Source organism: Emydura macquarii, unplaced genomic scaffold (genome assembly GCF_026122565.2).
Source record: "Emydura macquarii macquarii isolate MOO-44397 ecotype Brisbane River unplaced genomic scaffold, CSIRO-AGI_Emac_v2 contig_3079, whole genome shotgun sequence".
Taxonomy (NCBI): domain Eukaryota; kingdom Metazoa; phylum Chordata; order Testudines; family Chelidae; genus Emydura; species Emydura macquarii.
The window spans coordinates 41,769-68,502 of NW_027133216.1; the positions used below are offsets into that span (position 1 = coordinate 41,769).

Sequence of the window (26,734 nt, forward strand, 5' to 3'; positions counted from 1 at the left end):
CTGCACCCATCCCAGCGCTGAGCTGAGCTGAGCCAGCCTGCCTGGTGTGCTGGGAGCAGTCCAGACATCCAGGCGCCACAGAGAACGGACCCAGCCTAGATGGGACTCTCTCAGCATGGTCCCACTCAACTCACCATCCTGTACTTCCTATTCTACCTGCCCTGCACTGCCCACCAGCCTGTGCCAGGGATGGACTTGGGCATCCCAGGGGGGTTGACCAACATCACAGGATTTAGGACAATCTGCAATATTTCAAACTAATTTGAGAAAAAATATTGTGGGGAAGTTTGTTTCTGTTGAACTTCCTGCCTTTCACCATCAAACCCCCCGGACCCACACACAAACCTGGTCCTCCTCTCCCTCCCATGTCACTGAGGGAGACTTTCCCCAGGAACTGAAGGACGCCAGTTAAGCAGGGATGGTTTCTGTTTGTAATGAACCTTCCCACTTCGTATATTTAACCTAAGGAAAAATACTTGTCCTTGTTTGGTTTGGTCCACTTCCCTCGATGGCTGTGTTGTGTTGTGTTGTGCCAGGGATGGGGTGAGGTTCTGGTTTCCCTTCTCTCAGGTGCTGCCCTTTGTGACATACTGGGCTTGAGAGGTGCTGCTAATGGGTAACTTGAGCAACTGATTGGATCCAAACTGAGTGCAGCAGGGAAGGTAGCTCTGGATGTGCGTTTCCCCTCTAGCAACCTTTGGTTCTTTTATGGCCTCCAAGATCATAAGAATCTTCAGTGTATTTATCCTCACACCAGCCATGTGAAATAGGGAAACATTCTCACCCCTTTTCACAGATGGGGGCTGAGGTCTAGAGAAATGAAGTGACTTGCATGAGACCACACAGAAAGTCTCACAAAACAGAGAATATAACTTGGGTCACCAGTCTCAGATTCACGCCATGACCCCCGGACAATCCTTCCTCTGCAGTTACAGCTCCTCCTTATGCAGTTCTAGCCCTTGTGCTTGACTTAGTGTATTGTAAGGCTTGTGTTAACAAGCTGTAGGTCCAAACTCATGTAAAGGGCTAACGAGCATACTGAGTTCAATGACAACGGCTGGTGTAAAACTTGCTCAGGGCCAAATGTCTCAGCTATTCCAATGAGAACAGCACATTTGAAACTTTACACCAGCTGAGGATCTCCTCAGAACTGTATTCCTGGCATCCTTGATAAATAAATTAAAGTAGACCTGGGTACTTAACGACCATTATCACTGTTGTTCCTTCGGGATGGGACAGTGTCTGTATTTGTAAGTGAATAGATAAAGAATTTAAAACGTATTATGTAATTGATAAGAGGTATATAATTGACCATGTAACACCATGCTTTGAAGCTGTTTTATCAGAAGAATAAACCTCTTCAGTATTGTCTGTGCTGCCTGATTCTTGGAGAAAGAATCCTTCGTGCTTTACAATTTGCAGCGAGCAGGATGTGACTGGGATCCTGGGTGCTTGACCAAGGACAGAGGTGAGTACCTTTTATCTTACCACCTCAAGGCAGTCTGGGACTCCCTGAGGAGAGACTTTTTTTTTTTTTTTTAATAAAACGAACCAAGGATAAGGCACAGACAAGAAGCTCAGGGATTGTGTTTTCAAATTGTAGTTCTGTCCCCTAGGTCGGGGTGAAGGGATCACTTTGACAAAGGCTGCACTACCAGGGATCCCCCCATCCAGGCAAGGCTGCAACACCAAGTACTGAGCACCAAGTGTGCTTCAGTCGTGCTGAGTACAAGGGTGCCCGGCTGATTCCCCTGAAACACCATTTAAGTGGGTTTTGTGTGACAATGCGTACCAGCCCCAGGGTGCTTCAATGATGCCCTCAACGGGAGGAAAAACCATTGAATTTCTAAAAGAAAAGCATGCAAAGGTTCAGAAGGATGGTGAAAGATGGCTGGACCGGTGTAAGTGTGAAAGACAGTTTGTTGTGGTGGTCTGGTCAACGAAAGGACAGCTAGAGAAAGGAGTTGTGATACTTTACTGTGAATAGGGCATAAAGGAGTTAAAACCAGCCTTTCACATCAGTGCAGAGACAAAAGGCAGATCTGAACCATAAATTAAATGAACTCCAAATGCTTTAAAGGTTACAATGAAAGAATGTAACTCCTCTGCACATCATATTGCTGCTATCATGCAAGAGGAGGATCACACCGATTTTGGTTCAGACAATGATCATGAACATAACCAAAAAGAAATTAATTGGAACCAGCTCACAAAAGAGATACAGAAATGGAGGCAGGCAAACATGGAGGGAACTCGGAATAATTGGCCCCTCCCTCCTCCTCCATTCAACCCAGAACCTGATGCCAGCGCTCCCCTGGCCCTGTTCCAAGTAACCACGCGATGAACGGGACAGGGAGGTAACAGCACAGCTCAGCCCTTATAAGTACATTCCTCTCAGTACAGAGGAAATGAGGGGCTTATTAAAGGATCTCCCGGATCTAAAGCCCAAAGACCCAAACTTGATATTTTGGAAAAAGATAAATCAGATGGTTACAACCTGTACATTACATCCTAGGGATCTTTATATCCTGACTAAAGTTAAATGCCCCGACCTTTCACGGGTCAAGGTCCTTTTAGAGGAACATCGAGACGCCAGTTGGGCCTCTGTTACATTTGAGTCAGAAGTTGCTATGACCTGTGCTTGCACTGATTTTAAAGAAGCCGTTCAAAATGCCCTGGGCAATGGAGCCGGTAACTGAGGATTGATAGTCGGCTGCGTGCAAGGCAAGGATGAACCTGCTGCCAAATACTGTGAGCGAAAATGGGAAGTGTATTCAAGTAATGCAGGCATCTCGGACCCCAAAAAGACCGATCAGGCATTCTTAACAATGTTGAAGGAAGGTTTCAGCTCCCATCTGCAAACCGCCCTTAATTTTGGAGTAAACTCAGGCTCCGATTATGAATCTATCTGCCTGTGGGCTTCTGAATGTGAAGCTAGACAAGCCAAAGATAAGAAAGATAAGAGAGGTAACACAGCACTGGTTTGGGAAACAGTGCAAGCTTTTTTCATGAACTCAATGAGCCAAACCCATCCCAGAGTACAGAGCGTGTCCTTCACCTCTCCCTTCCTTCATCCCCTGTACTGACCGTCATAGTTGCAATGTCCACCTCTCGGGTGTGGCTCCACACCCTATGCCGCTCCTGTCCGACACAGGCTTGACCAGGCCCCCTCTGCTGCTGTCTCGTACCGCCTTCGGGCCTCGCGGAGTCCCCGACCGCTGGCAGCGACCACGCCTGTTTCCCACTGACCACCTGACTGTACCGGGCTGGCACCAACTGTTTCTGCTGGCACCAACTGTGCCACTCTCTCTGCTGACTGTTCCAGCCTCCCACCAGTTGCCTGGTGCTCACCACTTGCCTTGTTGTCAGGCAAGGTTTCCCAGATCCTCTACTGGTCCAGCTGTTAGAGAGAGACCCTCTGCTGACACACAGACAATGTGCTTTCAAGAAACAAATGACCCAGAGAAGCATTAATTCTACCATTTAACAATGGGAGGAATCACTCCATGCAGGCCCAGGGCCATCCCTATAGGAGACTGGCCTCTCTTCTCCAGGCTGAAACATCTGTCTGCCACCCTTGTGGAGCTCGGTTTAGTTGAGGGTGCAGATTTTATCATAACAGACTAAGCACAGTTCTGCTGACATCTGTTCATACAACTGAAGGACACATTTCATTACCCCAGCAGTTAACACAAAAGTGGTTTGTAGCCCAAAACCAGCCCTGCCAACCATTTCTCATCATGCTCAGCACCTAGGTGAATTATGCTAAATACTTCATTGTACTCATGCAGATACAAAGCCCATGCAGCCCCCCTTTCAGCTGCTGAAGAGACACTGAGACACTCAGACCTGGACTTACAAACATATCACAGTAAAACTCAGCTCACATCATAGGGACATGCTGGTATATTCCCTGTTGGTGCTGGAGGTTCACAACCAAGTAGGGAAGCAAATCCCACGATTCTACCCCCAACAATTGCAGCTGGATAATTAACAAAATAAATCAGAATTGCCTTTCATGCTTTAACGTGATGTAATTTAATAAATATCCCTCAGATTGAAAAGGAGCTGAGAAGTAGCTTCAATAACCACAGTGGAAAAGAGACACAGATTTTGAGAACAGTTTTTTTATGACATTAAAATGGCAACAAAGTAAAGGAAGTGACATGTGCAATTAATGAGTTGCAGTCTCATCTTCAGGGTGATTTATAAATCTCTCTCTGTCCCTTTTGTGTTCCCTTTTCTTTCATACTGTTCACTCTTACTCACCATTTTTCTAGACCACATTTCCCAGCCCTGTTTCTTTCTCTTTCTCTTCCACTTCCCTTTGATCCCTGTCACAGATCATTCCCCACTCATGTTCTCCATTCTCTCCCCGAGTTTATCCCTTCCCCTCTGGCTGCTTCCCCTCTTCAGAGTATTTTTCTCTCATTGTTTTCGTAGCTATTTTACACCATTTCTCCAGGAGTCTGTTTATTTTGTTTTACTTTATCTTTCCCTTTTCTTTCCTCTATTTGCTCTGGTTCAACCCACCCTGGTGCAAGTGATGCCAGCCCCAGAAATTAAAAATCATGAGTCAGAACTAAAAGTTGTGAAATTGAACCTGCAAAACATGAGGTTTCAAAACAACACAGACTGTATCTGGGTGATCCTGTGAGTTGAACTCTCCCTGCCCATCCCCTATGTGTGTGTGACAATTCCTGTGGTGCCAGCCCTGCAGCGACAGAGGAAGGTGACTGTGGCCTGTGACAGGAGCTCTGGCTGGGAGCCCCAGTGAGATCTAACCCACAGATTGTACAAACCCTCCCTGCCGCTGCGGAGCTTCCCTCCCAACCCCCAAACCTCATTAATTAATGCTGGGTCCTGGCCACCCCCACGTCTGCCTGTCCCCAGCCCGGCTGTTAATTCTGCCCCTGCCCAGCCCCACATCTGCCCCTCAGGGCCCCTCTGCTCCCCCTGCAGCTCCAGGGGTTCTTCACCCTCCCCCCCTCCCATCCCTGGTGCTGCAGGGAGGGGGAAAGTTCCAGGGATCATAGAGATGAAGAGCCTTGGAGTGGGTAGATAGGAGTCCTCCATGGTCATAGAGACTAGGGTGTGTGAGGCTAGAGAGGGTCCCCAGTGTCTCAGTGACACAGTCTGAGCTGGGATTCTGCCCCCACCCAGAGCCAGGGGCGGATTCTCCCGCCAGGGACAGAGGCCGGCGGGAAAGTGAAGATCGGGGCCTGGTCACCAGCATCGAAAAATGTCACCTGCCCCTGGCCACAGTCCAGACACACCCGGATCCTGCTGGGGACCCGGCGCAGGGGCAGGGGGGTCACAGGGGAGGTGAGAGCCTGGAACAGACCCCACCACCGCCACACAGCCCAGATCCCCTCCTCAGGGATAAGGTCGATCCCTCCCTTCCTACTCACAGACTCTCTGGCCACCCCCACAGCCCAGCACCGCCCATCCCCCACCTCCACCTCCCAGCAATGTCTCTCCGAGGTGAATCCCTCACAGCCCAGCACACAATAAGCAGTGTCAAATCTCTCAGGGTTGTTGGGCAGATCCTGCCGTGTGTCTGTCCCTGTCACACTTTTCCGATCCTCAGACAGGACGAGGTCGGGATGAACCGTGTCTGGATCCAGAGTCACATTCACTGGGTGGAGAGAGAATCAGAGCGTTAGGGGCAGATCTCAGCCCTGGGGGAGGGTTTGATGGTGTCAGTGACAGAATCTGCCCTGCCTGGAGCGTGAATCAGGAAATCTCCTTCCTCCAGGATTTACCCGGCAGCTCTAAGATGGCAGCAAAGTGCTGGGGAGAGTCACTGCCTGGCAGAGACGAGTCAGGCACAGAGTGAAAGAATCAGCTGGGCCAAGCCTGGGACTTGGAATCTTTCCCCCCTGCCCCGACCTCTCCCCACGGAGGGGCCTAGAGACTCTGGGGGCCCTGGCAGATTGTACAACTCAGTGAACATTGACAGAGCTCCCCTCCTCCTCCCCAGCTTGAATCTCACTGTGTCCCTGCTGCCCCTGAGCTGGACTTTGGGTTGGGGCCTCTCTCCCGCTGGTATCCTGCCTGCTCTGAAATGTCAGTCCTCGGACAGCAAGGGGCCAAACAGGAGCAGGATTGAACATGCCCAGAACTGCACTGCTCAGCAGCAGTTACAACACAAAAGTACATGTCATGAGGGAGGGGTTAACACAGGGGAAGGGCTCCTAGCTGAATGAGGAAGAAGCTATGTGTGGGGGGAGCTGTGGAGTGGGTGGCTGGTGGAAAGAAAGAGAGGGCCATGCTAGTGATGGGAGACTGAAGTGATGTCCTGTTTAACAGGGACAGGAGAATTCTGGTATCATGGTAGTTGGAGAGAAGACAAAACAGACAAGATCACAGGTTGCAGAGCCCGTCTGTGCTGATTTTATTCTGCTGCGTCCTAGATTAGCAGCCTGATCACTATTGGAGACAGGAGCGCCTCTGTCTGTGATCAAGGCTCTGTTCCCCTGCTTGAGATTAGAGCAAGGATCACCCACAGACACACTCCCTGCTCACCACATCTATATGAGGTCACTGCAGAGCTACTGGCTTCCTCCATAGAGAAGATGAAGGAAGAAATAGAGCGCATTGGAGACAGGCCCTCAGAACGTGGAGAGAAAACAAACTCCCCCTGGGCTAGAGGTTGTGGAGCTGCATTTCCCACTGGCTCTGTCCAATGAGTGGAAGCTGCTCTCACAAATCTCTGTTGGGTGCAGAGCCCATGTAGGCAGTGGAGAGGCAGGAAGAATAGCTGCAATATGATACAGATCATTGTGGTGTGCTAGGACACAATCATAGCCCTGCCTCACCTCATGCTGTGCTGTGAAATGCAGGATGCTGGGAATGAACTAACATGTCCACTTCCACATTCAAGGAAAAAGAGGAACATTGTCTCATGGGAACTGATATATAGACACTGATAAAATACTATCATTAATTACCTTCTTCTATCGGTGCCACGTGTCTTCTCCATCCTAAAACCAACCACATAATTAGAAATGAGAGCTGATCTCAACAAGTATTTCATGGTTCAATATTGTACAAACTATTACAATGAGGGGAAAATAAAGTTATAAGTTTTCCAGAAGTATCCTGTCATATAAATCATGAGAACTTCCACTGATCTGCATGAGTCTCTCTCCCAGGGTGTATCTTCACTGCAGAGTTAGCCCAGGATCTTACCTGGCTGCTGCCCCTAAGCTGTTTATTGCTGAAGCACAAAAACTCTGACTCAGGTTTGCTGGTCCTTTAAACTCAGGCTGGCTGGCAAGACTTTGGATATAGGCTATAGTCCAGGTTCCACTTTATTTCAGGTTGGTTACCTGGGTACTTTGCAGTGTGGATGGAGGCTAATCATCTCAGATACCGATCGTCCTCCAGTGCTTTCCCATGGTTCCTCCAGGGCCATATTTTCTTGGTCACTACCTACATCCTTCTTCTGTACCAGAAGCCACCTTCCAATGTATAGACCCTAGTGGTCTATACATTGGACCATTACATGTGGTCTGTTGCAATTCTACTGCACTTCCAGAGTGCTTCTGGTGCGAGGTCAGTAATACCCATTATTTTCAGAGGGATGGACTCAAAATCAGCTGTTGCAGAAGGATATCTCCAAGAAGCTGGCAGAGAAGGGAATTTACCAGAGGGAATCACAGTGTAGGGAGAAAATCAAATCCCCCACCCTGATCAAGATAGAAAGTTGTAGAAAGTTGTAGTGGTGGAAAGAGAGGAAAGGAGACTTACCAAATGCTGCCATAAGTTTCCCTTTAAAAATATGGAAATAAATATTAATGATTATTGAGAGCTTCCTTCTGCATTAATACACAACAAAGGACTGAAATTCATGGGAGTGTGGAGGGCTGTGTCTGAGTTATATGGAAGTCGGGCAGAAAGATTTGACAATCAATTATATTTTGACTCTCATGACTCAAAACAAGCTTAGTTTGAAAGCTGGAAAATAGCTCTGAATTTCTTCCCTGTCCGCAAAAAAACCAAGCATTTATTAACTGTGTTTCCGCAGTGGCACTTTTGATAGGGTTCATCCACGTAGTGTCAAATCTCAGGTACAACTTTCTTCTTTTACAAGCTAAAGTTCTTTTGTACTAAGTTGTCAGTACTAAGGTAAAGATGCGAGCTTACTTTTGTTCAACCCTGACACTCAGAGAGCTCACTGCAACACAAAACTCATCTTTGTTCATTAAAACAGTCCATTAAAACATTTTGGTTTGAAAGGCCTCAGATTTAGTTTTTCCCTAATTTCTTTTAAAAAGTTACTTATAAAATGAAACAACTCCAAAAATTAAAGAAACAAATCACCCATATGAGGTATCATAACATTATGTAAAAATTTTCTTATCAGAGGACAGAGAATCAGACTTACCATTTTCTGTATTGTGTGTCCCATTAAAGAAAGAAAGAAAGAAAGATTGTTAAAAATTTCCCTTTATTTCATTTTATCTTTAATACGACATTAAGGCTGAGAGATTATTTTTATTAAACCTCCTCTTCAGGAGGTCAGACAAGAGAATCCAGTCTTCCCTTCAGCTATTAAATTCTGTGAATCAAAACGATCAATTTTTCAAATTATCTTTAGGTGTCAGATTCATCCAGTTTATTCTTTTCCCAAATTTTATAAAATTACATTAAACAAACAACCCCCACTGCTGAAAAAAAAGAAAAAAGAAGGAAAATTTAAAAGGAAACAACTCCACAACAATTAAGCTAATTGCCTCATCAGGATCCAATTTTGTACAAGATATTTCTTGTTAGAGGAAGATACTGACACTTAACAATTTCTATATCTCGTTTGCATAAAAATTATTATATTTTTGTTACTCGATTTTCCCTTTTCTTATGATTTATTTCTCTTTATCATCAGTACAACAGTGAAAGCTGAGAGATATCAAACTTGTCCTCAAAATGCCAGATTAGAGGATCCAGTGGTTCCTTCTGCTCTTAAACTCAGTGATTCTATGACTCTATTGCTTATCAATTTTTCAAATTAGCTTTTGGTGGGAAATTTATCCAGTTTAGTCTTTTCCCACTTTTTATAAAGTTACAATAATACTCCCTTAAAAAAAGAATAATTAAAAGCAAGCAAGCAAACAATAAAAAGAAATGTAATACTGCAACAAAATTCTAAAAGTTAAAATTAAAAGCGAACAACTCTACAATAATTATACAAGCTCCCGCATGAAGATTTGTTACGAAAATTTCTTGTCAGAGGAAGGTTAATGACACTTACCAATATCTATATCTCGTTTGCCTAAAAATTAAACAGAAATACACATATTGTTTGTTAGGCGTTTCCCTTTTCTTATGTTTTATTTCCCTATGTCATCAATATGACAGTGAAGGCTGAGAGAAATCAACCTCCTCTTCAGGACATCAGACAACAGAGGATCCAATGATCCCTTCTGGTTTTTGCACTCCCCACATTTTTTCATGTTACACTAACCCCCCAACCAGTGAAACAACAATAATGAAAAACAAGCACACAAACAAAAACAGGTTGCAAAAAATTTTGCAAAACAAAAATGTAACGACATTTTAAAAGTGGAATTTAAAAGCAAACAATTTCACACCAGTTAAACAAACTCCCACATGAGGATCTAATTTGGTACAAAAGAAATTCTTGTCAGAGGAAGGATAATGACACTTACCAATTTCTGTATCTCGTTTGCCTAAAAATTAAACAGAAATACATGTATTGTTTGTTACATGTGTGATGATGTCTAGATTAGGAGTGACCATTTATAATATTATTGATATCAATATTGCTAAATGACAATAATTCATACATGGAAAAGTCATGATTCGCTGAGATTGATAAGCACGTTTGTGTGTGTATCTCAGTTTTGTATTATGAATTCTAAAGGTGTCTGGTATATTTGTATTTCAAACTTGTGATGGGTTTCTGGGTGACACCCCAGATAGGATGGCAGCAGCACTAAACCTGTTTAATGGGAACTCACAGGTACAATGAGCCCAGTGAAAGAACCCAGGGGCTACACCTTATGAGTCACCAGGACATGTAGGAACGTGCCTATGGACAGTGGACTCTGAATCTTTTCCATGCCATGTGCGGTGTGACTCTGTTTGGGAGAAACCGCATGGCAAAGGGACATAAAAGGCAGCTGCACCATCCCCATCCCCACTTCTTCAGATGCAAGAAATAGGAATCAAAAGGCAGGTATATATATACATCCAAGTTTAAGGAACAACAATGGGGAAGTTACATTAAAAAACAAATCCCCACACTCTACCAGAATAACAATAGTAATAATAAAACAAGAAAAGAAACAAAAAAAGGTTTCATATTGCAACTATTTTAAAAGTTCAATTTAAATACAAACACCACCACCACGTTTAAACAAATTCCCACGTGAGGATCCAATTTGGTACAAAAATTTCTTAGCAGAGGAAGGACAACGATACTTACCAATTTCTAGATCTTGTTTCACTACAGAATAAACAGAAATACATATCAAAGTTTAGGAGTTTTCCTTCCCTTCTGTGTTCTTTATCATCAATACAAAGTTCAGGCAGGGTGATTATTTCTATTCAACTTCTTTTTTATTGCTTCTTTCCACACCCCAAATAACATTGCGGTGTGAAGTTTATCTAACTTAGACTTATTCCAACTTCTATAAAACTAGACTCTGTCAAGGGGCCACACCCCATCACAGACAGGAAAAGACGAAAACTCCTCTGGGCTCAAGTGGTATTAACCAGCCGTTGCTGCAGGGCTTGCTCCACTTCGAGGACATGATCTTGAAAGGGAGAGTTTGTCACAGGAAGGGGGTGGCAGCCAGGAGGAAGGCTGCTGGAACTCAGAGGCAGGCGATTCTTGCAACAGAGCCGCTGGTAGGAAGACAACTTGTGAATGTTTGCTACTCAAAAGGGCCCTTCAGACCAGGTCCAAGCTGACTGCAGCAGGGAGTGGTTGAAGACAAACCCTGTCCTGGCGTCCAGCTGTCCAGACTCCCTCGGCACACTCTTCAGGGATAAACACACCTCACCGAGCGTTCGCAGTGACACTCAAAGAGCGCTGTCAGAACAGTCGGGTGTATTAGTTACCTGGACACAGCTGCCTAGGAAGCCCTCACATTGTCACCGAGAATGGAAGGTTACAGCACAGACCGTTCTGGTCAGCCCAGAGCCCAGCCAAGCTGTAGTGAACCTCACTGTTCTAGCTCTGTCTGTCTCTGTCTGTCTCACCCCTTGGTCAGACACCCAACTCCTTCCAGCAGCCACCATCTATCCCCCACCTCACACCTCTCCAGTCCTTTGCTCTTGAGCTGGGGGATGTTGCTCAGCTTCCCTGCTCAGGTGTGGGGAAATCATTTGCCTCTGGGGTCATTGGTTGCTGGGTGCCAATGTCCAGGTGACTGGAGTTGCCATGGTCTTCTCAGATGCTCTATCCATGTAGGGACTAAGGCCCAGACAGCCAGGCAGCACCTGCACTTATGTCTCCTAGCCTGCTCTGAGAGCAAACAGTCCTTTCCCCCTACTGGGTAACAATGCTGTACATAGGGGAAACTGAGGCACACATGTGCTTGATAAACATATTACAGAACATTCCCACTTCAGCACACCTTCATTAACAAGCCAGACCTCTGTAGATTCTTGTGAAAAATTCTGAGATTGAGGTCTCGTCTGCACTGAAAACTTGGCATAGCCACTTCTCTCAGGTGCGTGAAAAATGCACAACCCTGAGACACATGCCTATGCTGAGCTAATGCCCCAGTTAGAAGGACTTTAGGGGAAACAGTCTCTGGAAACACCCAAACAGACCCTAAAACGTTCAGCCGATCACACACACACCAACCTCTTTCCTCCGCGCACCCCAACACACACACACAAAAATAAAAATAAATCAAAAAAACAACCAAGCCTATATACAAATGTGTAACTCTCATCAAAAACTGCATCAAAACTAGCATCAAAAATTGTATTTGTGGAAAAAGGAAAATTGAAATTTATCAACTTCTTCAGTGAGTTTCCCTTAAAAAATTAAGAAATAAACAAATTATTCTCATCTCGTGCTTCATGAGAGTTAGAACACGACATGCTATAGTAACAAAATTCATTAGGAGCATAGAGGGACATGTCCCATTTATTTGGAAATTGGGCAGATATTCTTTGTGGATTAAGTGAACAGAGGCATGGACAGGGATGTCTGAGTTATGTAAAAGTTTATATGACTCCCCCCCCCCCAACTGAAGAACAAATGTGTCATTTACTGCTTTACCACAGGGCGTTTCTATAGGGCCCATCACTGTAATGTCAAGTTGCACTAAATTTCATTAGCAAAAAAGAGATTTGAAGGACACATATGGGAGCCTAGGCTTTGCAGAACCTTGTCTCAAGTGGGACCAGAGACAGACAGCTGTAACCCCCTGAGAACTAGGAAAGACGGAGAGATGGAGGACCGAGCAGAACACAGCTGTGTCTGTATGATCTGATTGTCTGGTTCAGTTTCTATTCTCTCTCCCACCCACCTCTGCCACCACCCTCTATCAATAAATACAAATATATTATTCTTCTTCAGTTAGGACAAGATCAGCAGCTCACACATTCATTTCAAGTTCAATTCCTAAATTGCCCTTATTCATTTATTAGAATAAAACCTTCATGTCCAGTGTATTTCTCCCTTTGATAGTTACCTCTCGTTTTAAAGAGATAAACAGTGAGGCCAATGGAACCAAACAAAACCATCAGGATCACACTCAGAGCCACCATCCAGGGATTCACCCTCGGGAAAAAGGGATCTGAAAAACAAAACACCCAGGACTTGCCTTAGTTTGGAAGCGATGACTAAAAGCAGGTGTTTTTATATCATACAAATACATAGATAGTGCCCAGTAGGATTTGTGCGAGACAAGAATGAAAGAATGGCCATGTGTGTACTACACAAATGACCAGAAACTGATCTTAAAAATGGCTCCAACCAACACAGCTTTAACAGTGATTTATCCTTGAAAAAACAGGCCTGGTTTGATTCATTTCTATTCAGACAACCGTAGACTTCAGGGCCAAATTATCTGCTCATAAAACCCCATTAACGTCAATAGAGTTACACCAGCAAATAATGTGTCCCTTAGTATTCAGCAACATTCAGAAATTGCCATTTTAATTAGCATATTTTTGAAAAATCTACTATTACCTTCAAATATTTGTAGAAATCACAATCACAATTCCTAAAGATATTGGTGCAGCAAACTAACTAATTTTCATTTGCTGGTCTTGTGTTCACAGTGATTCAGTCACAGACCAATATGATCATCTACTCTGACTCCTGCACAACGCAGACCACAGAACCTCACCCACCCTCCCCTGTAATAGACCCCTAGCCTATGACTGACTTATTGAAGTCCTCAGATCATGGTTTAAAGACTTCATGATGGATATGACCAGGATGGACTTTTCAAATGTGCCTGAGACCTTCTCTGGAACTGATTAACTTAATAGTTAATAAGTGCAATTTTTTTGTGTAGACCAGGGTAAATTGAGTCCCTCTGTGGATCTGGACCAGAGTGACTTAAGGAGCACAAGTCCCATTGAACGTCAGTAGAAACAACATCACATGACATAGGTAACATTATGCACAACAGTGAATGAAGAATGAGTTGGTGCAGCGACAAGATCACAAACAAGCCACAGTACAAAATTTACCACATTTTAATAAATCATTAATATGAATTTAAGGTTGCAGGAACATATTGTGTCAGTGAACTGAGTGAAAGTTTCACCTAAAAACTGGTGGAAGTTTTGTGTGAATGTGTGTGTGTGTGTGTGTGTGTGTGCACGTGCACTAGAATATCAGGAAAGTCAGGCTTAATATTAAATGTACATGAAATGCAAAAAGTTCATAGCCTTAATACTCACAATTAAGGGAATCGGGCTGCCTAAACTGCGACCCCGTAAAGATACCAGCCTCCCATCTTCTTTGTTTGTATGTGGATTATGAAATACCCAGCACACATGTTTCAGTTCTTTTCTTCCTATGTCATGTGTTATTTCTAGCGATGGTGAGTTCAGGGTGGGATTTGAATGGTAACTGACCTGCTATATAAACTGCCGATTCCTTGTCTTGATTGAGAACGGTGTTTCTGATGCAGCAGGACAAGTTTTGGTTTGACTGTTCTTTTACAACGATAGCAGTTTCTGTGTCAAACAGGTTGTTATTCCCTCGGGATTTTGTTTCAGAGAGTGATGGTAAATGTCGCCCATTGAGATCTTTCCACAGCACCTCAGGCTCTGGGTACCAACCAGCTGATCGACAAACCACCCGGATCCCTCCATCCTGGTGACCCTCAACAGAGATGAGAGGAGCAGATCCTAGTCCTAAGGGGGAAATACAGAAAGGTGCTAATTACATGAGTTAATTTATAAGGCATAAGGGAGGAGGGACAGTTTGTGGATCCCTTCCTCACACTAGAAAGCACTAATTCATGTGGGTAGCCAGTTGAAGGTTAAATGGATACTGGAATCTCTGAAATCCCAATGCTCATGGACACACAAAAATGTGAAGAAATATTTAAAATAATAGCACTGTCAGTGGGAAATATTGTCCTCTCAACACAGGAGCAACTGAGTGCTCAGCATCTTTGGAGATATGAGCCCTTCATTTAGATACCCGAATGGGATATGAACTTTTGGAAAATCTGACAGTAAGTGCATTGGATAGATATATTTATTGTAAAGAAATTTAATTGGCTTCATGGTTACAGTGTCAAAGCAGCAAGGGAGAAAGATCCGTCTTGCAAGCGTGGTAAATACATAACTCCCCACCACCACCATCACAATTATACGGTCTCAGGAAACAAGGAGGCTGCATCTGATTTTAACTACACCCCTAAGTAACAACCAGTAGTGAACCGATAAGAAGGCCATAAAAGTCTGGAAATCCCACCTTAGCCACACATCCTAGAAATGACTGCAGAGCAACTGGAAGGCCATATTTGTGCACAAGTCCTTTCCCCCATTAACTAAAGACCCTTTTTGGAGTCAATCAAGATTGGGCAAGAAAGTGCCCCGGCCATCCTGAAAATGTTTTTAATAACGTCGGGAAAGTTGTCAGCATATTTCCCCTAGTATGAAAGTGGCTGTTTGCTGAAACTTAGATACACTGTGTTATTGTAAGATATATCACAAGCAGGGAGTCACAGTTGTTGTAACAGGAAAGAATAAAGCCTTCAGACCACGCAAAGATAAAACAGACACAAGCCACTGACCTGCTACCTGCAGTTCCAATACGGTTTCTTCATAAAATGTATCATCTTTAACAAAACAGCGGTATTGTCCTTCATCAGAGAGTCTGATATTGAGAATCCTCAAGGCAACGTTTCCATCTGTGAGTTCAGCTTTCGAAAGCTCTGTCCTTCCCCGATACTCTGGCATCTGCCCTTCATCCTGATCCACCCCATCATGACACAGGTGCACAAAGGATAAAAACCGAGACCGGAACCATCTCACCTCCATGTTTGCAGCGCTCATCCTGGGCGACAGGTGACAGGGCAACACAGTGTCCTGACCCAGGGTGGCAGTGACAGGGTCACGGGATCCAATCACTGTGAACTTTGCTGGAGAATGAATCAGAAAAAAAAAAAAAAGCTCAGAGGAAGGTGGGAATTGGATAGGAAGGACACATCCAACAGGTTCCATTTCCAAAAAGTTCGGGCGGAGGCAGACACCGGCATGGAAAATTTCAGGCTGAATGTTTCAGGGCGAGCAGTGCTCATGTGCAGTGGGGGTGGGGCTGTGTTATAAGAACACTCAGCCGCAGTGCATGGCCCAGACACACAGCACTGAGAGGGGGCGTGGAGCTGGTAACAGACAAGCTTGGTGCATGGCACAGGCACAGAGCACTGGAGGGAGTGGGGAGCTGGGAATAGGGAGGTTCAGTGCATGGCACAGGTGCTGACACGGGGTGGGAAGCTGAAGAGGGGTGCATTCTGTCCATGGCACAGTCACACATCAGAGAAACTGAGGCAGAGAAGTGGGAATGGACGTGCTTGGTGTGTGGTTGAGACAAGCTTCCTATTCAACAGCCTGTTTTCCTAAGTGCTCTGGAACTCACATGAAATTTGCTGGGCCTCAAGAGGACTAAGGGTCGGGTAGATGGGCCATATCTGGTGTTCTTTCACCATGGTGCTCCTGAGACAGAGCTCTGTTGCTACAGCCAATTCTTGGACTATTATGGCTCAATACGTCACATGATCAAGAGACCAAATAACCAAACTTAACCCAGTGTGTTGCCCAAAGATAAAACAGTTCACTATGAAAAGGAGACATACACACCCTCCTTCCGAGAGGCAATTATTATCAGGCAGTGTGCTTACCGTACACAGAGGGTGTGCTTCAGAAATACCCCCCCTCCCTCCAAACCACTTATATTTATATCATGACAAGTGAAAAAGCACTTTTTACTTCACCTACGATCTCAGCCACCACTTCCTTAACGCGTTCTTTACCTTCCTTATCTGTGTTTTGGACACCACAATCCAAACCAGGGGGGTGTAAAGTTACCTCCATTATATATATATATATATAATGCATATTATAGGACTACCGTGCACATAATACCTAATAATATGTTGTATACTACACCTCACGTATATGTCTTCGCTAACAGGATCAATAAAAAAGTCACATGATATCAATATATTCTGGTTCTTCCTCTGTTTTGAGCACATGTGAGTCTCAGACCATGGCTCTGATCTTTTTTACATCTGAAACCCACTAATTTAATTTATTGATTTCTTTAATTATTATTATTTATTATTATTAAACTCCTCAATACGTGTCCATCTAATGCTTTGTTAATCCTTGACAGTCTTTTAAAAATACTTGTGTGAATAAAGAGACCTTTACACTGTCCCAGAAACAAATAAAATAACCCAGCAGCATCACAAGCAGAGCCAAAATTGAATAATGAAGGTGCTGATCTTGCTGTGTGGGTAAGTTTACACACTGTGAGTTGTTCCACTGATTTTGAGTTAAGCATGTTTTTAAGACACTTCAAGGGCCTAAATAAATCCTCCAAGAAACAGCAGACACAATGGGGATTCCTACCTGATTCCATCTTGTGAACATAAAAAGTAAGGAAGAAAATAAAACCAAGAAGAGGGGAGCTGATTCTGGAGCCGTGACAGAAAAAGACAAGCTTCATCTTCACTGTAACTTGATCTAGACAACAGGAAGAAGGAGGGGAAAAAAAAAATTAACATAATGAGCATAACCCTCATTAACATTAAATCATTAAAGTCAAACATTAACGAGGACACATTAAATAAAAAATGAGTAAATACGTTATTAAGTGAACTTTTCATATTATGGAGTCAGAACAGTCATTCTATTAAAGTTGAAAATATATTTCCTTTATGAGTCTGATTTTGTCCCATCCCTAAAAAAAAAGAGAGAGATTCTTGATTTTTCTTTTTACCCATTTCTCTACTTTCAACATATCACAGGCAAGTGCTTCAGTCCCATAACCAGAGCTATTAAATAACAGGGAATACAGAGAAAGATAAAGTTGGATTTGTATGAGTTTATAACTTACTTTACAAAACAGAAGCATTGAATTGAATCTCCCTTTGAATGCATTGAGAGGAGGTTCAGGTCCAGTTTTCTTCAATAAAATATAAGAAGAAAGAAATAAATTCTTAAATCCAATAACTAAAATAGGCTGGTGTTAAATTACAATGAAAGTTGAAAATAGATCGTGTAGCATTTTGAATATAGACTCAAAAGCAAAGTTTGTACTCAGAGTAAGACACATTTATCCTGGGATTACAGGATCATTTTGCCGCACTGGTGCACTGTGGGTCTCCAGCGCACAGGGGCCAATGCTTGCATTTGCACCCTGCCCCATCAGTGGCAGTGGCAGTGCCCCACGGAGGGAAGGGGGGGTCTGCGGGCTTGTTTCCCGCTCTCCCCCACCCCCCTCACTGTGGTGCAGCTGGTAGTGGGACGGGGGCAGATGCCCCTGGGCTGCCCAGTGGCGGTGGTGTGTGTGTGTGTGACAGGTTCTGCCCTGGAGCCCTGCCTTTGGGTTGGCTGCCCAGCTCCTGCGCACTGGGGTCCCCAGGACTCCCTGGTGTCCTTAAACTTCCAAAGCTGGGCTGTGTGTGCGGATCATCATCCCCTGGGCAGCAGCTCCCGCCCCGCCTGAGCAGCCCTGTCTGTGCCGGTGTCACAAGGCGCTTGCTCCAGCCTTTCCAACATGTCAGCATGTGAAGGTGGGGGCAGATCACGGTGAAATCTGCAGCAGCTTCAGACTAAGCCCAGAGCCTGCGGCTGAGAGCTGCCCTGCCGCCGAGTCAGGGATTGCTTCAAGAGTGAACATTTTAAAAAGTAAAAACAACGAGAGTCTTGTAGCACCTTAAAGACTAACACATTTCTGCAGGCATCAGCTTTCATGGGCTTCTGGGTACCTCGTACAGGGCAGACCCAACAAAGAAAACAACAGAACAGAACTGGCCATCACCTACAGCCCCCAGCTAAAATCTCTATAACACATCATTAGGGATCTACAACATGTCCTAGCAGATGATCCCTCACTTGCTCAAGCCATGGGAGGCAGACCTATCCTTGCTTACAGACAGGCTCCCCAACCTGAAGCAAATACTCACCAGCAACCGTACACCACACAACAAGAACACTAACCCAGGAACCTATCCCTGCAACAAACCCCGTTGCCAACTCTGCCTGCACATTGACTCTAGTGACACCATCACAGGTCCTAACCACATCAGCCACACCATCAGGAGCTCATTCACCTGCACATCTACTAATGTGATATATGCCATCACGTGCCAGCAATGCCCCTCTGCCATGTACATTGGCCAAACCGGACTGTCACTATGCAAAAGAATAAATGGACACAAATCAGACATAAAAAATGGTAACATCCATAAACCAGTGGGAGAGCACTTCAATCTCCCAGGACACTCTGTAGCTCAGGGTTGTCAAACTCGCTCAAAGTGAGGGGCCGAAATCACAGAACCTCTACCTTGAAGGGGCCATACAATGCTCTCCGCCGAATATTTCAGCCACTCTGCCCGTTTTTGGCGGCGCAGCATCAGTAGATTTCAGCTTACTTACATTGCCTCTTTAAGAGATTTCGAGGAGTGATACCCGCCGCCGAAAACCTGAGGACGAGTTCCCCATTTCGGCGGCAGGGTGCTGGAGCGAAAGATATTGCCACTTTAAGACGCTGGCCCCACAAATCGCTTAAGGGGCAATGCGGACTTTCGGCAGCTCCATTACTAACTTTCGGCGGCGGGGGTCCAAGAGGTTCGCGGGCCAAATGCGGCCCGCGGGCCGTATGTTTGACACCCCTGCTATAGCTGACTTGAAAGTTGCCATACTTCTACAACAAACCTTCAAAAACAGACTTCAGCGAGAAACTGCAGAGCTGGAACTGATCTGCAAACTCGACACAATCAAACTGGGTCTGAACAGGGACTTGGCATGGTTCTCTCATTACAAGAAGTGATTGTCACTGTTCACACATTCTCACCTTCTAATCAATGGTTGTGAATAGGCCTCATCTACCCTAACTGAATGGACTTTGTTAGCACTTGCCCTCCCCCTTGTTATGTTTCTTACTCTTAGATGTATATATACACACCCCCTATCTGTGATTTCAACTTCATGCATCTGACTAAGTGAGTTGCAGCCCACGAAAGTAGATATGTGTCAGTCTTTAACGTGCTGCAGACTCTGTCGGTTTTGTTGTGCACAGACTAACCCGGCTCCGCTCTGGGACTTTTAAAAAGTGCTGCAGGTTCCCAGCCCTGCCATTGGCTCTGCCACACGCTGCCTTCCTATTGGCTGAGCAACGACCAGACCGGAGCGGAGAGGAGGGGAAAGAGGAGCAAGCAACGTCATTGCTCCAAGTCATGCGGGGGCGGGAGGGGGAGGAGGGGCGACAAGCGTGGCCAGTCCCCTCCCCCATCCCCCCCTACGCCCCTGTCCAGCAGTTAACAATTCACCGTGGGGCAGCGATAAATGTCTGCTGGGAATAGCAGAGCGATGCAGAGGCAGATACATTCAATGGACAGCAGCTCACCCACCTGCTCCTGGGGATCAGCTTCGGGGCAGTGCTGAGATCTGGGGTTTTCTAAACTCCGCACCCATTCCCCTGCAGTGAGTTTACACTGTCCGCGGCGGGGTCCGTTCCGGGGCTGCAGGATTAATCCTGGTCTGTGTCCTGCGCCGGGCACTGCTAGAAACGGGTCTGCCTCGGTCCCTGCACCGAGATCGGAATCGAAAGTAGAAAAGTCCCAGGACAGAGGCGGGGCTGTCAGTGCCCGTCACATCCTCGTTACGCTTTGGGGGGAAGGATCCTCTCTCCAAGCCCCCCCGTGTGTTTGAGGGCAGCAGGCTCCGCTTTCCACGGCCCGATCTGGCCGGGCCCAGAACTGCTAAACACTGTCACAATGTTCGCTACATTTTCATCTCGCCCCGAATGGAAACTTCCCCTTTCATCGCCGCAGTAACAAACCCCCGTTGTGCTGCGGAGCGGGGGGTGCGGTGACGCCTGGGTCTGTGTCGCTGCCAGGGCTGGAGGTGCGAGCCCAGCCCATCTCTGCTCTCAGAGCAGAGTCTAGCCCGGATCGAGCAGCGTTAGCTGAGTCCCAGCTCGGATGGTCCGTGCAGACACGGGGCTGTCCTGGGCCGAGTCATCACCGCAGGTTCCTGAATCCCTGAATCAAACCTCCAGGTTCTTGCTGCTCCTTTACAAGTGGCAGCGCATGGATGGGGTCAGACCAAGACAATCCCAGTGTGATGGTTTCAGAGGTCGCTGTAACTGCCCTCCATCACCTGAACAAGACTTGGAAGAGCAGGAAGCCCTGACTGCAGGAATCCAGTTAACAGACACCAAGGTGGGGCAGCTCATCTCTTTCATTGGGCCAATTTCTGTTGGGGAGAGAGAAGATTTCTAGCCACACAGAGCTCTTCAACTGGCCAGTCACAGTAGAGGGGCCATTAACACCACTGCAGCCCTAGGACAAAAAGCGGGTTAGTGGGTTACAGCTGGTTGCAATGAGCCATAAATCCAGTGTGTCTGTCAGTCCTTGATTGTTAGTGTCTGGCAGGCTCCATTTACAAAACGCTCCTGCTGGGGCAGAGTTTCCAGCTTCTCCCCGAAGCCCCAAACGGTATTTAACTAATTCTGTGTCCCTGCCACCCCCACATCTGCCTGTCTCCAGCCCAGCTATTAATTCTGCCCCCTGCTCAGTCCCTACATCTGCTCCTCAGCACCACATCAGTCTGAGCTCTTTATGTCCGTGACATGTACCTCGTCCCAGCGCTGAGCTGAGCTAGGCGGCCTGGTGCCACTGGACAGTGGTCCAGCCAGCCGGGCCACACAGAGAACTGACCAGCCCAGCCGGGACTCTGGCACCAGCCTGGCCGGGGGCATTTTCAATGAACAACCAAGACCTGCCCATGTCAGCTTGGTCTTACATCGGCGTCCTGTGGTTCCTATTCCCTGCCCCCCAGCACTGCTCACCAGCCTGTGCCAGGGATGGACTTGAGCACCCAGCTCAGTGGCCCTGGGTGTGTGACTAACATCACAGTCCGAGATATTTTTAACTGACTTGAGAAAAAAAATTGGGGGAAAATTGTTTCTGTGTCAACTTCCCACCTTTCACCATCAACTCCTGACAGTCCTCCCCTCCATCCCTCCCCTCCTCCCCCCACACACAGACCTTGTTCTTGTCCTCCTCTCCCGCCCATGTCACTGAGGGAGACTTTCCCTGGAGAAACTGAAGGACGCCAGTTAAGCACGAAAGGTTTCTGTTTGTAACGAACTTTTCCACTTGGTAGTTTTTAACATAAGGAAAAATATTTGTCTGTGTTTGGTTTGGTCCATTTGCTTTGATGGCTGTGTTGTGTTGGGGCAGGGTTCTTGTTTCCCTTCTCAGGGGCTCTGCCCTTTGTGACATACTGGGCTTAGAGGTGCTGCTGATGGGTAACTTGAGCAACTGATTGGACCGACACTGAGTGCAGCAGGGGAGGTAGCTCTGGGTGTGCGTTTCCCCTCTAGCAGCCTTGGGATCTTTTATGGCCTCCAGGATCATAAGAGCTGAGTCATACCCAAATCTTCAGTGTATTTATCCTCATACCAGCCGTGTGAAATAGGGAAATATTCTCACCCCTTTTCACAGGTGGGGGCTGAGGCTCAGAGAAATGAAGTGACTTGCCTGAGGCCACACAGAAAGTCTCACAAAACAGAGAATATAACCTGGGTCGCCAGTCTCAGGTTCACACCATGACCACCGGACAATCCTTCCTCTGAAGTTCCAGCTCCTCCTTATGCAGTTCTAGCCCTTGTGCTTGACATAGTGTATGTAGCTGTGTTGGGGAAGAGGTGACATTCAATGCACTGTAAACTTGCTGGGACAGATCTCAGCAGCGCTGTGGAGCAATGAAACTTTACACCAGCTGAGGATCTGCCCAGAACTATATTCCCAGTCATAAATAAAAGGTAGACCAGGGGACTTTAATTTTAGGATCCTTCCAGCACAATCATTCAAGCAAATAGAGTCTCAGCCCATATGAAATTCTGCTGAGGAAGTCATGCAGACACTGCTTTCAATTTCACATGTAAGAAGAAAATTCCCAACCCCCAGTCAGAATGAGGAAGACGCTTGTGGGTGGTTGTCAGCTGGTCCAGGTCTCGTGCTCAAGGCGAGTGAGGGCAGGAGAGACTGAAGAATCCCACCATCAGACTATGCCATAGCTCCGTGGTTCAAATCCTCTCCCCCTAGGTCAAAGAAGGGGACTTTGAACCTGGATCCCCCCCATCCCAGGCAAATGGGCTAAAAGCTATAAAGTAGCTAGCAACCCCAAAACCCGCCCCCATGCCGTGTGCAGCGCAGCAGGTCCCTAACTCATTCCCACAAGAAATGACTCCGGCAGTGGATTGACATGCAGAGTAGGTGCTCAGCCCCCAACCCAGATTTAGGGCATGTCCCTCTCATTGGCATAATAAAACCACCTCCATCAGCAGCAGCAGCTACGTCGGCAGGAGCAGCTCTCCCGCCACCATAACACTGCACACATCGACGCTTACTGGGTGTAACTTATGTTGCTCAGCAGGAGAGGAGCTATTCACACCCCGCAGCAACATACATTACACCAACACACCCTGTAGGTAGACATTGCCTTAGGTGCCTATCTTTGAGAGGGGGCGGGGTTTAGGACACACCCTGCTGTGTGCATCTCCCAGTGACTAGTTTAGATGGCTCCCCAGCCAGCATGCTGGTTCTTGTGGATTATGTTTTAAGGCACCTGCCTGTCTCCGTTCATTGTACAGGGACACTAGGTGCCTACCTCAGGCTTTGTGGGTCACAGGGTTGTTCTTGTGATGTTCTAGGAACCCAAAAGTTAGTTACAGTGAAGCTCAGAGTTGCAACGCACAAGTCCCTTCATGGATCCTACACCCAGTCATTAACATTAGAAGCTCACAGAAGAGCAAGTCACAGCTCTGGTAACGAGTCTTTCCCTTTACATCCCATCATTTAGCTCATGTCCACCCTAGGTTAAAGGGTTTTTTTTTAATGTTTTTTCAGTGTGAAAGCAAAAATGAGGCCATGATCTCATTGTACAGTCCTAGTGGAGATGAGGCAAGTGGTGCTTTCAACTCAGTGTAGCTAATCGAGGTGACTCATAATCCCCGCAACACCCCTCAACCCACAGATTTCTTCTTGACCAGTTACACTGAGGTGAAACCACCACTTGGCTTGTCTACACTCGGATTGTACAATGTGAGAGAGACACCTGCATCCCACTGTAGACAAACCCCTAGAGACTGTCTCTTGCAGCAGGTCCCATCCCATGAACACTCCCGTGGGCAACACAGCAATTACTGATAGATGTTCAGCTTTCTTCTGCCTATTTTATATATCATTAGCCAATAATTTGAATAAACTCAGTATCTGTGGAAGCAAAGAGCAGAGCCAGCACCATGTGTTCAGCCACCTCTCCACAGAGCACAGCTGAGCAATTCCTGGTTTACATGGCTATGGACAGCACAACAGACAGAGCACGGGCTGGATAGTAACGTATCACAGTAGAACCCCAGCTCCCATCATAAGGACATGTTGGTATATTCCCTGTTGGTGCTGGGGCAACACAATGAAGTAGGGAAGCAAATCCCACGACTCTGCCCTCAACAACCGCAGCTGGATAATTAAAAAAGAATAAATCAGAATTGTCTTTCATGCTTTATTTACCGGATGCGGAGAGTTTCCTACCTTGTATTTCCTGGCAGCCTCCTCCATGAGAAGCACCGAGTGAGATCTGTGCTCTGGGGATCTCCAACAAACCACACACACGGCTTCCCCATCCTCTTCACAGAACAGATCCAGGGCTCTGTCGTGTCTCTCACACAGATTCCCTCCTCCTTGTTTGAAATCCAGTCATTTGTTTTTTTCCCCACTATATTTGCTAGCTGACAGTTGTTCCGGAGAGCCCCTGCCTGGATTCGGGCTCCGCAGTCGGGGCAGCACAAAGGGCCATGCTCCCCCTCTGTCCATGTCTCCCAGTGCTGAGTGATGCAGACTCGGCAGAAGTTGTGCCCACAGTGTGTGGTCACCGGCTCCGTCAGATATTCCAGGCAGATGGGACATTTGGTTTCCTCTTGGATTTCCTGTACCGGAGTCGCTGAGGCCATGGCTGCTGGGATCTCTGCTCCTCTGTTCCCTCTGCACAGAACTGTTTTGGCTGATAATGGGAGGGGCGTGTCCCACTGACACCAGCTGCACAGGTGCAGAATGAGGTGAAGAAAAAGGAGAGGCCGGGAGGAGGAGAAGGAGAAAGATAAGAAAAGAAGGAAGCAGGAACTACCTAGGCAAGGAACGGGAGCAGCAGGGTGTAAAGAAGCAAAAAGGGAATGAAAGGAAAAGGGGGGAAGGAAACAAACAAACAAGGAAACAAAAGGTTAAACTCAGGGTCTGTCTACACCAGTGGTTCCCAAAAGTGGCCCGTGGGGTCTTTCAAAGTGTCCCGCTGCTCCCCTCCCGCTGGCTGCAGAAGGGATGTGCTGCCTAAGGACCCAGGCAGAGCACGTTGCCGCGGGGCTACAAGACCAGTGCAGGCTCCTTGTTGCACCCAAGAGGACGGGAGATCAGCGCTGCCCTCCCCTGGCTGTAGCAGGGACCATGGCAAAGCGCTCTGCTTGGGTCCCTAGGTGCTGGGTCCCTGCTGGAGGCAGTGGGAGGGGGAGCACTGATCTCCTGTTCCCCTGGCTGCAGAAGGGAGCCACTGCCTAGGGACCCAGGTGGAGCGCACGGAGCTACAGGACAGGTGCAGTTTCCCTGCTGCAGCCAGCGGGGCGGGAGATCAGCAAGGAGGCAGCCTGCTCACTGAACTCCTTCCATCTGTCTGCAGTGGGGGGAGCAGCCAGGACCCACCATGCCTGAGGAGAGGGGGCAGGACTCTACAAATCAGAGCCTTGCGCTTTGACCGGCACTTAGCACATCACCCACCGTGACATGAATGCCAGGCCATGTGCGTCAGTGTGTGTGACAGTCACTCACCCACACCAGTGCAGCCGTTCCCAACCTTTTCGAGGGTGTGGAGCTGTGGGCCAGCGGTAGTGTCTGCCTGGGGCATTGCGGCCCTTCCTCAGGCCCAGGCCCCGAGGAAGGCCACAGCGCCTGTTACCAGGGGAATGTTCTAGTGCCTGCGCATGAGTCTGAGCCCCGGCCCTCAGGCAGGGCGGGCAGACAAGTACCTAGAGTCTCCAACCCCCACACAGGGTGAGACAGGTTCGCAGTCTATGGCCTCCGGCCCTCAGGCGGGGCGAGGCAGGCAGTGGATGCGCTGTCTAGAGCGGCAGGGGAGAGCACTTCCTCCCGGGGCGGTCAGGGAAGGGGGTGGGCCTGTGTCCCCCTCCCTGTCTCCACTGCGTCCCAGCCCAGGCCCTAGCAGTGGCACAGCCATTGCCACTGAATCAGGGGGGCTCCAGCCGCAACACACTGATTGGGGCTAGCCCCTGATTCAGCCGCTGTCTAGCTGGCTGTCCCTGGGCCACTTCCTCCCCCTGGTGCCCAGGTACCTGAGAGTCCTCCGTGTCCTCAGGGTCGCTGGGGTACTCAGCACACGGTAGTCTCACCAGTCCCTCCTCGTCGAGCGGCGGCAAGTCGGGGAGCTCCTCTGCGGAGGGCAGCTCCTCCAGGTCACAGGGCTCCTGGGATTCTCCGGTGTTGGGCAGCTCCTCCAGGTCCTGGCCAGCCTCAGGGGGTATCTCCCACCCCCAGGGCCCTCGGTCCAATCCCTGGGGCCTGGTGGCCTCAGTCCAGTCCCTGGGGCCAGGCAAGTCTGGCAGGTTCTGGGGCTCTGCCCTGGGAGGCGGTTGCTCAGAGCGGCTGCTCGGCTGGGGTCAGGCCTAAGCCACAGCCAGCAGGAAGGCACATCTGTCTCCGGTAGCAACCTTTCCCCATTTGAGCTGCGGGGCCTGCCTTTTATACTTCCTGTTCCTGCGGAAACTCCGCCCCTCTGTTGCCAGGCAGATTGCCCTTACTGGCCTGATACTGTCCAGCCGGGGCATTGCGGCCCCTCCTCGGGCCCAGGCTCCAAGGAAGGCCACAGCACCTTTGTACAGGACCCCTTTTCTTTTCCGTGGACCCTCTGTAGCAGCCTCGCGGACCACCAGGGTTCTGAGGTCCACAGGCTGGGAACCGCTGGACGAGTGCCTTGT

At 47.5% G+C, this 26,734-nt stretch overlaps 1 protein-coding gene and 1 pseudogene across 1 annotated transcript; both read right to left on the reverse strand.

Annotated features, from left to right (window-relative positions):
• Positions 1-25,647, reverse strand: part of LOC137141499 (butyrophilin subfamily 1 member A1-like) — a 39,792-nt pseudogene extending 14,145 nt beyond the window's left edge.
• LOC137141501 (butyrophilin subfamily 1 member A1-like) lies at positions 5,124-7,403 on the reverse strand. The gene is made up of 2 exons (XM_067530386.1): positions 7,379-7,403; positions 5,124-5,638 (listed from the first exon to the last, which is right to left on the reverse strand). Exons 1-2 carry the CDS (start codon positions 7,401-7,403, stop codon positions 5,124-5,126), a joined length of 540 nt encoding a protein of 179 aa, XP_067386487.1.
• Positions 25,648-26,734: the final 1,087 nt, after the last annotated feature.

What these genes read in the sequence shown, in the direction of transcription:
- LOC137141501 (XM_067530386.1), bottom strand. Translation starts at nt 7,403, where the DNA reads ATGGGAAAGCACTGGAGGACGATCG. An exon ending in AAAGCACTGGAGGACGATCG is followed by an intron (nt 5,639 to 7,378) that starts GTATCTGAGATG and finishes CTCTCCACCCAG; the next exon opens with TGAATGTGACTCTGGATCCA.